At 53.8% G+C, this 14,998-nt stretch overlaps 1 protein-coding gene across 1 annotated transcript in view; it reads right to left on the reverse strand.

The window, feature by feature from the left end:
• The window catches only part of si:ch73-173p19.1, a 36,410-nt gene extending 22,374 nt beyond the window's left edge, over positions 1-14,036 (reverse strand). The window contains exons 1-3 of the mRNA XM_038808522.1: positions 13,846-14,036; positions 10,007-10,125; positions 6,203-6,352 (exon numbers count right to left, since the gene is read on the reverse strand). Coding sequence (XP_038664450.1) covers positions 6,203-6,352; positions 10,007-10,125; positions 13,846-13,951 — 375 coding nt within the window. The 5' untranslated portion in view covers positions 13,952-14,036. The remainder of the gene's footprint in view (positions 1-6,202; positions 6,353-10,006; positions 10,126-13,845) is intronic.
• Between the last annotated feature and the right edge of the window lie 962 nt (positions 14,037-14,998).

The following is a 14,998-nucleotide window of genomic DNA, read 5'->3' on the forward strand; positions in this document are numbered from 1 at the left end:
TGTGTCTTCCATATTCTGCTTTATTTCAGGCTGACCTATTTGGGCCATCAGAATCCAATGTTTCCCCAGAAACCTTTTTAAAGCTTCTGTCATCTGTTCGAATAAGGTATCCTTATCCGCAAACTGAACTCCAGTCAAAACCAGGAGCCTATCCATGTTGCTCACTCTAGCACAGTCAAGTAATTTAAAGGCCAACACAGACTGTGGAAATTCCAGATTGTGTTTCTGCAGCCTTTTATATAGTCTGCCAAATTCCATTATACAGTCTTCCATGGATAAATCCTCCATTTTCCGGAACTTATCAAAATCCGACCATGCTTCATACGCACTTAACAAGTCATCCTTTTTATAAATCTTATCCATATAACGTAATAGAGTCTCCAGACCTTCTTCTGAGTCTAAGTCTTCCAATTCCAGCTCAGAAAGCACTTTGTTTCGGATTTTACTGTCATACGGTAAAGAAAGAGCCAATGGCATACCTGGTTTTCTCTTTCCCAAAGCAGTCACCTTAGTCCACATAACTACTGCACTTCTCCATTGGTCGTACAATCCCCTTTCAGAAAATAAAGGAGGATAGTCATATCCAGCCATCTTTATCCTGGGTTCAGCCATATATCTTTTTTTTTCTTCTCACTCACTCCTTAGTTTGGTCTGAAAAGTTGTATCTTTCAACCCTTCACATTTGCACAGCAACCGTCCTCTGCAACCATTTGTTAGAAATTTAGCTGCTGTAGTATAAAGAGTCAAAGGTTCTGCTGCTTTTCCACAAACACCTTTAATTTACTTCAACAGACTCTGCACAAAACCTGAACATCACAGGTGTGGACAGAAGGGGATGAAAAGGTGTGGAGGGTCCCGGATGGGCGTTGGTGTCAGCAAGATCTTGGAGAATTTGAAATTGAACTGGGAATAAGGACAGCTTTGAGAGAGGGCAAGTGGGTGCTGTTGGAGAGATTGAATGGGTACACGAGGCAGCGCATGGTACTGAAGGTGGATCTCAGACAGCTGAGGAATGTTTATGTTCCCGTAACAGCCTCCCCGAACAGGCGGCGGAATGTGGTGACTAGGGGCTTTTCACAGTAACTTCATTGAAGTCTACTCGTGACAATAAGCGATTTTCATTTTCATGTCCAAGAGATGCCTGGATGCTGGGGTGTTAGATGCTGGGGTGTTAGATACTAGGGATGAATCTGTTTAAAAAGGAGCTACACGACGTCCGGTTGCGGCTATGCGGAGCTAAGCCGCACGTTCGGCAGCTCCCGCTAGAAACGGACTTTGGGGCTCTTTTCAGGGCCCCCCACGGAGCTTTTTCGACGAATCCCGACGTGGGAAGGGGACTGCAGTAGATCCCCAGGGTTCTATGGTCCGGACCAGGAGTGGGGTGAGCAGAAAAGCGGTGGCAGCGCCCCTGGAAAAGCGGGGGAAGGGAAACAAAATGGCAGCCGGCGGAGCCCTCGAGGAGTGGAGGCAGTGGGCTCAGGAACAGCAGGAGACTCTTCTGCGCTGCTTCCAGGAGCTTAAGGTGGAGTTGCTGAAGGCTACCACCGGTAAGCTGCTGGAGACTCAGACAGCCCAGGGGGCCGCGATCCGGGAGCTGCAGCAGCAGGCCTCCGAAAGGGAGGATGAGGCCGCGGCCGTCGCGGGGAAGGTGGAGATGCACGAGGCGCTCCATAAAAAGTGGCAGGAACGGTTCGAGGACAACCGGTCGAGGCGGAAGAATTTGCGGATCCTGGGCCTCACGGAGGGGCTGGAGGGATCGGACCTGGCGGCCTATGTGGTCGTTATGTTGAACTCGCTGATGGGAGCTGGGTCCTTCCAGGGGCCCCTGGAGCTGGAGGGGGCCCACAGAATACTGGCCAGGAGGCCCAAGCCGGTTCTCTGTTTCATGCAGGATGTGTGTTGGCTTTAGGGTGGGTGGGGCGATGTCTTTATGTCTTTTTGTAGGGGTCTGGTGGACGAGTTCGGGCAGGGAGGTAAACGGGGAGTGCGGGGAGCTGGTGGTGGGGACCGGCAATGGGAGTTGCCCTAGAGGAGGCGGGGTTGGGCAGGGCGAAAGCACGGGCTTTCCTCTGGTTTCCCTCGCTGTGGGATGATGGGGGCAGGGCCGGGGCTGAGAAGCGCGGGCCTTTGCTGGTTGTTATTTTCCCATGCAAGAGCGGGCGGGGGGGGGAGGAGGGCCAGTTGATGGGCACGAAGGAGGAGGAGTAGTCCCACGTGGGAAGGGGTCGGAGGTGTGGCGGGAGTCGCCGGGGTCAGCAGAAGTTAGCTGGCTCACGGGAGTGCTATGGAGGGAGGGGCGCGGCTAGGAGGGGTCCTAGCCTTGGGGGGGGGGTACCGGGTTGCTGCTGGAATGGCCAGGAAGGAGCTGGAGTATGCAGGGGGGGGGGGGGGGGGGAAAGAAGAGTTGCCGCTGTGAGGAACAGGCCGAGTGGGGGGCGTTGGCCAGTGGCGGGCAGGGGGTGGGTTATGGCTAATCGGCAGGGGAGAGGGGCTGGGAGCCCTCTGATCCGGCTGATGACCTGGAATGTGAGGGGGCTGAAAGGGCCGGTCAAGCGGGCCCGGGTGTTTACGCACTTGAAGGGGCTGAAGGCGGATGTGGCTATGCTCCAAGAGACGCACCTGAAGGTGGCGGACCAGGTTCAACTGAGGAAGGGATGGGTGGGCCAAGTATTTCATTCAGGGCTGGATGAGAAGAATCGGGGGGTGGCGATCCTGGTGGGAAAGAGGGTGTCGTTTGAGGCGTTGAAGGTGGTGGCTGACAGTGGCGGGAGGTATGTGATGGTGAGTGGTAAGCTGCAGGGGGAGCAGGTGGTGTTGGTGAATGTTTACGCCCCAAACTGGGACGATGCGGGGTTCATGCGGCGTATGTTGGGCCACATTCCGGACCTGGAGGTGGGGGGCCTGATCATGGGGGGGGGGGGGGGGGGGAGACTTCAACACGGTGCTGGATCCCCCATTGGATCGATCCAAGTCCCGGACGGGTAGGAGGCCGGCGGCGGCTAAGGTGTTGAGGGGGTTTATGGATCAGATGGGAGGGGTGGATCCTTGGAGGTTTGCGAGGCCAAGGGCCAGGGAGTACTCGTTTTTCTCCCACGTGCACAAGGCCTATTCTAGGATTGATTTTTTTTGTCCTGAGCAGGGGGCTGGTTTCGAGGGTGGAGGATGCTGAATACTCTGCCATTGCCATTTCGGATCATGCCCTGCACTGGGTGGACCTCGGGCTGGGGGAGGAGAGGGACCAGCGTCCGCTCTGGCGCTTGGAGGTGAGGCTGCTGGCAGACGAGGAGGTGGGCAGGAGGGTTCGGGGGTGTATCGAGAGGTACCTTGAGGCCAACGATAACGGGGAGGTCCGAGTGGGGACGGTCTGGGAGGCATTGAAGGCGGTGATTAGAGGGGAATTGATCTCCATCCGAACCCATAAGGAGAGGGGGGAGCAGAGGGAGAGATTGGTAGGGGAGATGGTGAGGGTGGATAGGAGATATGCGGAGGCTCCGGAGGAGGGATTGCTGGGGGAGCGGCGTAGCCTTCAGGCCAGATTCGATCTACTGACCACCAGAAAGGCGGAAGCTCAGTGGAGGAAAGCACAGGGGGCGGTGTATGAATATGGGGAGAAGGTGAGCAGGATGCTGGCACACCAGCTCCGAAAGCGAGACGCGGCCAGGGAGATTAGGGGAGTGACGGATAGAGGTGGGAAGGTGGTGCGGAGGGGGATAGACGTTAATGGGATCTTTAGGGATTTTTATGGGGAACTGTATCGGTCTGAACCCCCGATGGAGGGGGGAGGAAATGGGGCGCTTCTTGGACAAGCTGCGATTTCCGAAGGTGGAGGAGGGGCAGGTGGAGGGACTGGGGGCGCTGATTGAGCTGGAGGAGCTGGTTAAAGGGATAGGGAGCATGCAGTCGGGGAAGGCGCCGGGGCCGGATGGGTTTCCGGCGGAATTTTATAAAATGTATGCGGACCTGTTGGGCCCCCTGTTGGTCCGGACCTTTAACGAGGCAAGGGAGGGGGGGGCTTTGCCACCAACTATGTCACAGGCGCTGATTTCCTTGATCCTTAAGCGGGACAAGGACCCTCTGCAGTGCGGGTCATATAGGCCGATCTCGCTGCTAAATGTAGACGCCAAGCTGCTGGCAAAGATCTTAGCCCTTGCTCTTTGCGTTGGCAATTGAGCCCCTGGCCATGGTGCTGAGGGAGTCGGGGAACTGGAGGGGCCTGGTGCGGGGTGGGGAGGAGCATCGAGTGTCGCTTTATGCGGACGACCTGTTGCTGTATGTGGCGGACCCGGTGGGGGTGATGCCGGAGGTGATGAGGATTCTCACGGAATTTGGGGGCTTCTCTGGGTATAAGCTCAACCTGGGCAAGAGCGAGTTGTTCGTGGTGCACCCGGGGAATCAGGAGAAGGGGATTGGTAGGCTCCCACTGAAGCAGGCAGGAAGGAGCTTCAGGTACCTAGGAGTCCAGGTGGCTGGGAGCTGGGGGGCCCTGCACAAGCTCAACCTCACAAGGTTGGTGGAGCAAATGGAGGAGGAGTTCAAAAGGTGGGATATGTTACCGCTGTCACTGGCGGGGAGGGTGCAGTCCGTCAAGATGACGGTGCTCCCGAGGTTTTTGTTCCTGTTCCAGTGCCTTCCAATCCTTATCCCGGAGACCTTTTTTAGGAGAGTTAACAGGAGTATTACGGGATTTGTGTGGGCGCACGGGACTCCGAGGGTGAGAAGAGTGTTCCTGGAACGGGGCAGGGATAGGGGGGGGCTGGCGCTGCCCAACCTCTGTGGGTACTATTGGGCTGCCAACGCAGCGATGGTGCGTAAGTGGGTAATGGGCAGCATGGAAGAGGATGGAGATGGCGTCCTGTGTGGACACGAGCCTGGAGGCGCTGGTAACGGCGCCGTTGCCGCTCCCTCCAACAAGGTATACCACGAGCCCAGTGGTGGCGGCTACCCTCAAATTTGGGGGCAATGGAGACGCCACAGGGGGGAGGTGGAGTCCCCGATACGGGGGAACCACCGGTTTGTTCCAGGGAGCATCGATGGTGGGTTTCTGGGCTGGCATAGGGTAGGTATTAGGAGGTTGAGGGACCTGTTTGTGGATGGGAGGTTCGCGAGCTTGGGGGAGTTAGAGGGAAAGTTTGGGTTCCCTCAGGGAACATGTTCAGGTACATGCAGGTTGGGGCGTTTGCCAGGCGGCAGGTGGAGGGGTTCCCCTTGTTGCCCCCACGTGGGGTACGGGACAGGGTGCTCTCGGGGGTGTGGGTTGGAGGAGGGAGGATTTTGGACATACACCGCGTAATGCAGGAGGTAGACGAGGCCTCGGTGGAGGAGCTGAAGGGTAAATGGGAAGAGGAGCTGGGTGAGGAGATTGAGGAGGGGACGTGGGTGGATGCCCTGGAGAGAGTGAATTCCTCCTCTTCCTGAGCGAGGCTTAGCCTCATACAGTTCAAGGTGCTGCATAGGGCCCACATGACCGGGACGAGGATGAGCAGGTTTTTCGGGGGAGAGGACAGGTGTGCTAGGTGCTCGGGGAGCCCAGCGAACCACACCCATATGAATTGGGCGTGCCCAGCGCTGGGGGAGTTTTGGAAGGGAGTAGCAAGGACGGTGTCGAGGGTGGTGGGATGCAGGATCAAGTCAGGCTGGGGACTCGCAATTTTTGGGGTTGCAGTGGAGCCGGGAGTGCAGCAGGCAAAAGAGGCCGGTGTTCTGGCCTTTGCGTCCCTAGTAGCCCGGCGGAGGATCTTGCTCCAATGGAAGGATGCGAGGCCCCCAAGCGTGGAGGCCTGGATCAATGATATGGCGGGGTTCATCAAATTGGAGAAGGTGAAATTTGCCCTGAGAGGGTCGGTACAAGGGTTCTTTAGGTGGTGGCAGCCTTTCCTGGACTTCCTGGCGGAACGGTAGGGAAATCGGCCGGCAGCAGCAGCAACCGGGGGGGGGGGATTGGGTTTGGGGGGAGGGAGAATTATGTATATGGGTTTGTGGGATGTGGCGGGTGTTATCTCTTTCCTTTCTGTTGTTTGCTTTTTTTGTTTTCGATTTAGTAGTTACTTTTGTAGGGGGGGGGGGGTGTTGTTCTTGGGTTTTTACCATGGTTATTCTGTTAATATTGTTTAGTTGTGTATATTTTGTGAAAACCTTAATAAAAATTATTTTTTTTTAAAAAGGAGCTACACGTGGTAAATGAACCCAGATGTAGAAAACTCACCATAAGTAGGCAATGGTTTCCCACTGCAGTTTGAACTTTGCCCCCTAACTTCTGACCCTGTGGAGGGGGGTCAGGCTGGCAAGCTGGAGTCAATTTTGCTTTCAGATTTTCACGATCGTCAGCTATTCTCTTCAACGCTAATTCATGATCCTAAAGGCAGCAAATTAAACACACTGGTTATCCAAAAACCCTCAATAACGCTTCACCCCCTCACCCTCAGGTAAACTCCTCAATCCCACCCTCAGGTAAACTCCTCAATCCCACCCCGAGGTCAGCTCCTCAATCCCACCCTCAGGTAAACTCCTCAATCCCACCCTCGGGTAAACTCCTCAATCCCACCCTCGGGTAAACTCCTCAATCCCACCCCGAGGTCAGCTCCTCAATCCCACCCCCAGGTCAGCTCCTCAATCCCACCCCCAGGTCAGCTCATCAATCCCACCCCGAGGTCAGCTCCTCAATCCCACCCTCGGGTAAACTCCTCAATCCCACCCTCGGGTAAACTCCTCAATCCCACCCTCGGGTAAACTCCTCAATCCCACCCCGAGGTCAGCTCCTCAATCCCACCCCCAGGTCAGCTCCTCAATCCCACGCCCAGGTCAGCTCCTCAATCCCACCCCCAGGTCAGCTCCTCAATCCCACCCCCGAGTAAACTCCTCAATCCCACCCCGAGGTCAGCTCCTCAATCCCACCCTCGGGTAAACTCCTCAATCCCACCCTCCGGTAAACTCCTCAATCCCACCCCGAGGTCAGCTCCTCAATCCCACCCTCGGGTAAACTCCTCAATCCCACCCCGAGGTCAGCTCCTCAACCCCACCCCGAGGTCAGCTCCTCAATCCCACCCTCGGGTAAACTCCTCAATCCCACCCTCGGGTAAACTCCTCAATCCCACCCCGAGGTCAGCTCCTCAATCCCTCCCTCGGGTAAACTCCTCAATCCCACCCCGAGGTCAGCTCCTCAATCCCACCCTCGGGTAAACTCCTCAATCCCACCCCGAGGTCAGCTCCTCAATCCCACCCTCGGGTAAACTCCTCAATCCCACCCTCGGGTAAACGCCTCATTCCCACCCCGAGGTCAGCTCCTCAATGCCACCCTCGGGTAAACTCCTCAATCCCACCCCGAGATCAGCTCCTCAATCCCACCCCGAGGTCAGCTCCTCAATCCCACCCCCAGGTCAGCTCCTCAATCCCACCCCGAGGTCAGCTCCTCAATCCCACCCCGAGATCAGCTCCTCAATCCCACCCCCAGGTCAGCTCCTCAATCCCACCCCCAGGTCAGCTCCTCAATCCCACCCTCGGGTAAACTCCTCAATCCCACCCTCGGGTAAACTCCTCAATCCCACCCCGAGGTCAGATCCTCAATCCCACCCCGAGGTCAGCTCCTCAATCCCACCCTCGGGTAAACTCCTCAATCCCACCCTCGGGTAAACTCCTCAATCCCACCACGAGGTCAACTCCTCAATCCCACCCCGAGATCAACTCCTCAATCCCACCCTCGGGTAAACGCCTCAATCCCACCCTCGGGTAAACGCCTCAATCCCACCCTCGGGTAAACTCCTCAATCCCACCCCCAGGTCAGCTCCTCAATCCCACCCCCAGGTCAGCTCCTCAATCCCACCCTCGGGTAAACTCCTCAATCCCACCCTCGGGTATACTCCTCAATCCCACCCCGAGATCAGCTCCTCAATCCCACCCTCAGGTAAACACTCAATCCCACCCCGAAATCAGCTCCTCAATCCCACCCTCAGGTCAACTCCTCCATCCCACCCTCGGGTAAACTCCTCAATCCCACCCCCAAGTCAGCTCCTCAATCCCATCCCGAAGTGAGATCCCGAGATATCAAGGCAGCATTTGACAGAGTATAGCATCAAGGAGCCCCAGCAAAATGGTGTCAATGGAAATCGGGGGGAAAACTCTCTGCTGGTTGGAGTCATTCCCGGCACAAAGGAAAATGGTTGTGGTGGTTGGAGATCAATCATCTCAGCTCCAGGACATCACTGCAGGAGGCCCTCAGGGTAGTGTCCTCAGCCCAACCATCTTCAGCTGCTTCATCAATGACCTCCCTTCCATCATGAGGTCAGGTGTGGGGATGTTTGTGGATGACTGCACAATATTGAGCACAATTCACGACTCCTTAGATAATGAAGCAGCCCGTGTCCAAATGCAGCAAGACCTGGACAATATCCAGGCTTGGGACTGACAAGTGGCAAGTTACATTCACACCACACAAGTGCCAGGCAATGGCCATCTCCTACAAGAGAGGATCTAACTATCATCTCTTGACAACAAGGCAGCATGGTAGCACAATGGATAGCACCTGGCTTCACAGCGCCAGGGTCCCAGGTTTGATTGCCCTGGCGTCGAAAGGCACTGTCTGTGTGGAGTCTGCATGTGAAATGAAATGAAACAAAAATGAAAATCGCTTATTGTCACGAGTATGCTTCAATGAAGTTACTGTGAAAAGCCCCTAGTCGCCACATTCCCGCGCCTGTCCGGGGAGGCTGGTACGGGAATCGAACCGTGCTGCTGGCCTGCTTTAAAAGCCAGCGATTTAGCCCAGTGAGCTAAACCAGCCCCTAAACCAACATGTTATCCCCGTGTCTGCGTGGGTTTCCTCCGGGAACTCCGGTTTCCTCCCACAGCCCAAAGACGTGCAGGTTAGGTGGACACAGCCTCCCCGAACAGGCGCCGGAATGTGGCGACTAGGGGCTTTTCACAGTAACTTCATTTGAAGCCTACTTGTTACAATAAGCAATTTTCATTTCATTTCATTTCAAATTGCCCTTGGTGTCCAAAAAAGGTTAGATGGGGTTATTGGGATAGGGTGGAAGTGAGGGCTTAAGTGGGTCGGTGCAGACTCGATGGGCCGAATGGCCTCCTTCTGCACTTTTTGTTCTATATTCTATGTCACATGGAGGAGTAACTGATTGATCAGCTGATGGTGGGCGGTACGTGGCAATCAGCAGGAGGTTTCCTTGCCCATGTTTAACCTGAAGCCATGAGACTGCATGGGGTCCAGAGTCGATGTTGAGGACTCCCAGGGCAGCTCCTTCCTGACTATATCCCACTGTGCTGCCCCCTCTGCTGGGTCTGTCCTGCCGGTGAGACAGGACATACCCAGGAATGGTGATAGTGGTGTCTGGGGGACATTGTCTGTAAGGTATGATTGTGTGAGTGTGACTATGTCAGGCTGTTGTTTGACTAGTCTGTGAGACAGCTCTCCCAACTTTGGCACAAGCCCCCAGATGCTGGTGAGAAGGATTTTGCAGGGTCGACAGGGCTGGGTTTGACATTGTCGTTTATGGTGATTGGGACGATACCGGGCGGTTCTCATTCCTTTGAGACCCTTTAGCAGTTTGAGGGATTTGCTGAGACATCTCCGGGGGCAGCGAAGAGTCAACCACATCGCTGTGGGTCTGGAGTCACATGTAGGCCAGACCGGGTAAGGACGGCAGATTTCCTTCCCTGAAGGACATTAGTGAACCAAATGGGTTTTTACAACAATCGGCAACGGTTTCATCATCCTCGTTTTTTAAATTCAAATTCCAATGCCTGTTGTGATGGGATTCAAACCTGGCTCTCCATTTCCCTGGGTCTCAGGATTACTAATCCAGTGATAATACCACCGTCTGTCATCAGCAAATTTTCAAATTGTGCCTGGCCCACTCGAGCTTAGGTCACTAATAAAGATGAGTAAAGCAGTGGTCCCAATGCTGCCCCCCTGGGAAAGCCCAGCATGCACCCTGCTGCAGCGTGGCACGGACGAGGGAGGACAAGCGGATGCATCCACTGCAACATTATTATTTACCTTCAGTTTCTTTCTTCTTTCCGCTTTGATTTGCTGAGCAACCTGTTCCCTCTGCTGCTCCTCAAACTCCTTCAGGTCGAGGTTTCTCCTGGAGAGGGGCAACACTGGGCAAGTTGCAGCTAAACCAAAGGAACAAAATCAAAATGATCCAGCACCGTCAGAGAGGAGAGGACAGAAAGAGAATAGATAGCAACACGACGGGGGAACAGCATTCTGAAAGGTTTAGGCAGAGTCAATGGGGAGAGGCTGATCGCTCCGACTGAAGGGTTGACAACCGCAAGACACAGGTCAAAAGTGCCAAAACAATAGAGGCACGGTGGCAAAGGGTGGGCATGGTGGTAAGGGGCAGCACGGTGGTTAGCACTGCTGCCTCACAGCACAACATCGAGGGCTGAAGGGCCTGTTCTGTGCTGTGTTATTCTATGTTCTCTTACATAGCACCAGCTACCAGGGTTCAATTCCTGCCTCTCGAGTCTGTGTGGAGTTTGCACGTTCTCCCAAAGACTGCGTGGGTTTCCTCTCACAGTTCAAAGATGTGTGCTGGTTAGGTGGATTGGCCGTGCTAAATCGCCCCTTAGTGTCTAGGGATGTGCTGGTTAGGTGGATTGGCCGTGCTAAATCGCCCCGAGTGTCTAGGGATGTGCTGGTTAGGTGGATTGGCCGTGCTAAATCGCCCCTTAGTGTCTAGGGATGTGCTGGTTAGGTGGATTGGCCGTGCTAAATCGCCCCGAGTGTCTAGGGATGTGCTGGTTAGGTGGATTGGCCGTGCTAAATCGCCCCTTAGTGTCTAGGGATGTGCAGGTTAGGTGGATTGGCCGTGCTAAATCGCCCCTTAGTGTCTAGGGATGTGCAGGTTAGGTGGATTGGCCGTGCTAAATCGCCCCTTAGTGTCTAGGGATGGGCAGGTTAGGTGGATTGGCCGTGCTAAATCGCCCCTTAGTGTCTAGGGATGTGCAGGTTAGGTGGATTGGCTGTGCTAAATCGCCCCGAATGTCCAGGGATGTGCAGGTTAGGTGGATTGGCCGTGCTAAATCGCCCCGAGTGTCCAGGGATGTGCAGGTTAGGTGAGGTTATGGAGTTATGGGGTGAGGACGGGGTAGTTGGTTTAGGTAGGTTGCTCTTTCAGAGGGTTGGTGCAGACTCAATGGGCTGAATGGCCTACTTCTCCACTGGAGGAATTCTATGGTAACGGAATTTTAAAACAAAGATTTTTTCCAATTAAGAGGCAATTTAGCACAGTCAAAGGTCTTGCATCAAGAATTCAGAGAATTAAACAGTAGACTGAAAAGCAGGACCTGTCAGATTATAATCTCTGGAATACTCCCTGTGCCACGTGCTAGCAAGAACAGAAATAGGAGAGTAACACAGATGAACGTGTGGTTTAAGAGTTGGTGCAGGAGGGAGGGTTTTAGATTCCTGGATCACTAGGACCGTTTCTGGGGAAGGTGGGACCTGTACGCCGTGGGCGGCACGGTGGGTAGCACTGTTGCTTCACAGCGCCAGGGTCCCAAGTTCGATTCCCGTTTGGGTCACTGTCTGTGCGGAGTCTGCACATTCTCCCAGTGTCTCCGTGGGTTTCCTCCGGGTGCTCCGGTTTCCTCCCACAAGTCCTGAAAGACGTGCTGTTAGGTGAATTGGACATTCTGAATTTTCCCTCAGTGTACCCGAACAGGCGCCGGAATGTGGCGACTAGGGGATTTTCACAGTAACTTCACTGCAGTGTTAATGTAAGCCTACTTGTGACAATAATAAAGATTATTATTACAAGCAGGGCAGTCTATATCTAAACCAGAGCAAGACTAACATCCTTGCTGGCGGGTTTGCTGGTATTGTTGGGAGGAGCTTAAACTAATTTGGCAGTGCAGGGGGCACAGACTGTTTGCAGAATAGGGACACAGTATAACATAGAAAAGCAGTCAAGTCAGAGGGAACACAGTGTAAGTAAGTTTCAGGAAAGTAAGGCTGGATTGGTCTCTGCTTTAATTCCAGGGATATTAGAGGTAAATCGGATGAGAGCGAGGATGGACACATGAAATGGTGATATAGTACCCATCATGGAGACGTGGGTGAGGGAGGGGCAGGATTGGCAGCTTAACATCCAGGATATAGAATCTTCAGGCAAGACGGGGGAAGAGGATAAAAGAGGAGGAGGCATTGCATTTTTAGTTAAGGATTCAGTTACTGCGATAAGGAGAGACGATATCTTTGGGGGGGGGGGGGGGGGGGGGGTAATCAAATGAGGCTTTGTGGGTCGTGCTTAGGAACAAAAAAGGGGCAGCCACATTGCTGGGTGTTTATTATAGACCCCCAGATAGTCAGTGGGAAACAATTTGCAGAGGTGTGTAAAAATACTAATCGGATAATTATTCATAGAATTTACAGTGCAGAACATAGAACATAACAGCGCAGTACGGGCCCTTCGGCCCTCGATGTTGTGCCGATCTATGAAACCACTCTAAAGCCCATCTACGCTATTCCCTTATCATCCATATGTTTATCCAATGACCATTTAAATGCCCTTAAAGTTGGCGAGTCCACTACTGTTGCAGGCAGGGCATTCCATGCCCTTACTACTCTCTGAGTAAAGAATCTACCTCTGACATCTGTCCTATATCTATCTCCCCTCAATTTAAAGCTATGTCCCCTCGTGCTAGCCATCACCTCAAACATTCTGCAGAAGGAGGCCATTCAGCCCATCGAGTCTGCACCGGCTCTTGGAAAGAACACCCCACCCAAGCCCACACCCCCACCCTATCCCCATAACCCAGTAACCCCACCCAACACTAATGGCAATTTTGGACACAAAGGGCAATTTAGCATGGCCAATCCAGCTAACCTGCACATCTTTGGATTGTGGGAGTAAACCGGAGCACCCGGAGGAAACCCACACAGACACGGGGAGAACATGCAGACTCCGCACAGACAGTGACCCAAGCCAGGAATCGAACCTGGGACCCTGGAGCTGTGAAGCAATTGTGCGAACCACTATGCTACCTTGCTGCCCACCAATTAGGTGATTTCAACTTTCCCAACGTTAATTGGGATTGGGGCAGCACGGTAGCATGGTGGTTAGCATAAATGCTTTACAGCTCCAGGGTCCCAGGTTCGATTCCCGGCTGGGTCACTGTCTGTGCGGAGTCTGCACGTCCTCCCCGTGTGTGCGTGGGTTTCCTCCGGGTGCTCCGGTTTCCTCCCACAGTCCAAAGATGTGCGGGTTAGGTGGATTGGCCATGCTAAATTGCCCGTAGTGTCCTAAAAAGTAAGGTTAGGGGGGGGGTTTGGGTTACGGGTATAGGGTGAATACGTGGGTTTGGGTAGGGTGATCATTGCTCGGCACAACATCGAGGGCCGAAGGGCCTGTTCTGTGCTGTACTGTTCTATGTTCTATGTCACTGGGTTAAGAACTTAGATGGAGTGGAGTTCTTCAAATGTATATCGGAGAACTTTGTGGCTCAATATGTAGAGGCCCCAACAAGGGACGGAGCAGTGCTGAACCTAATTCTGGAGAATGAAGCCGGACAGGTGGTTGATGTGCTGGTGGGGAGCATTTTGGTGATAGTGATCACAATATGGTAAAATGTAAGCTTGTTATGGACGAAGAAATAGACAAATTGCAAAAAAAGAGTTACTTGTGGGGAAAGCTACAGAAGAGAAGTGGGGGGCGTTCAAAAGAGAAATGGGAAGGGTACACATGTTCTCTCTAGGGTAATAGGAAGTCGGAACATGCCCAGAGAACCAGGGATGACCAGAGACATTCAGGATGCTGAACAACCCAAAGAAGCAACTGCCTGGGGTGAGGGGGTGGAGTGGAGATCAATAGAAACCTTTGTAGTTGTTACCTTGTGGTGGACTGCCTGTCTCAGCTGAGCTGTGTCTCTGGCTGTCTATAGCATGGGGCAGTGATAGAGCCGGCCCAGGTGCAAATGGTGGGTTAAATGCTGACATTGCCCCAGCTCGTGAGCTCCTCGACCCCTTGGCCTCGCTTGGCGTGATCGCCACCCTGGAGCAACCTGTGGAACATAACAGACTGAGTAATAAGGCAGCAACATCATGCAAACAGCTTCTGGAACAAATGATACAGAGTGTAACACATCTGCACCTCTAACCGTCAATCCACAGCAGTTCAAGTGTATGGGATCAGGAGTAGGTCACTCAGCCCCCCGACGCCGCTCCGCCGTTCATTAAGTTCAAGGCTGATCTGACTCTGACCTCCTTCCTGCCGCCGATAACCTTTCACCTCCTTGTTAATGAAGAATTTAGCGGTGGCACGGTAGCGCAGTGGTTAGCACTGCTGCCTCACGGCGCCGAGGTCCCGGGTCCGATCCCGGCTCTGGGTCACTGTCCGTGTGGAGTTTCCACATTCTCCCCGTGGGTTTCACCCCCACGACCCAAAGTTGTGCAGGGTAGGTGGGTTGGCCACGCTAAAATTGCCCCTTAATTGGAAATTGTATTTTTAAATTAAAGGAAAGAAAAAATAATATCTTCAGTTGTAACTTAAAAATATTCAAAGACTCTGTTTCCACTGCCTTTCGAGGGACAGAGTTCCTGACTCTCTAGGTGGCCAGGGTGGAGGAAGCACCGTGCCCCTGGTACCAACCCCCATACCCGTGACCCCCCCCCTCCCCAAACCGGAGGGTGGCCCAACCCCCAGCCTGCACCACATGCCGGCACCCATACCGCCGCTGTGGCCAGGAGCCCTGGCCACTGAGACCAGCAGCTACCCACCCCCTGGGCCGCATGCGTCCGACTGTCCTTGTTTAAAAATATATTTTTAAAGCCTGGGGCACTCTTTCCAAACCTTCTGTGCGCAGTCCCTGACCTACAGGTACCTGAACTCACTTTCTCTCTGGAGTAAAACCCTCTCTTTCAGTTCCTCTATACTGGCAAACCCCTCTTCCAGATATAGATCCCTCACCTTACCCAGCCCCACTTCTCTCCACTTCCTATACACACCGTCTATCCCCTCGGCTCAAAACAATTTTCGCACAACGC

This window comes from Scyliorhinus canicula, chromosome 10 (genome assembly GCF_902713615.1).
Source record: "Scyliorhinus canicula chromosome 10, sScyCan1.1, whole genome shotgun sequence".
Taxonomy (NCBI): Eukaryota; Metazoa; Chordata; class Chondrichthyes; order Carcharhiniformes; family Scyliorhinidae; genus Scyliorhinus; species Scyliorhinus canicula.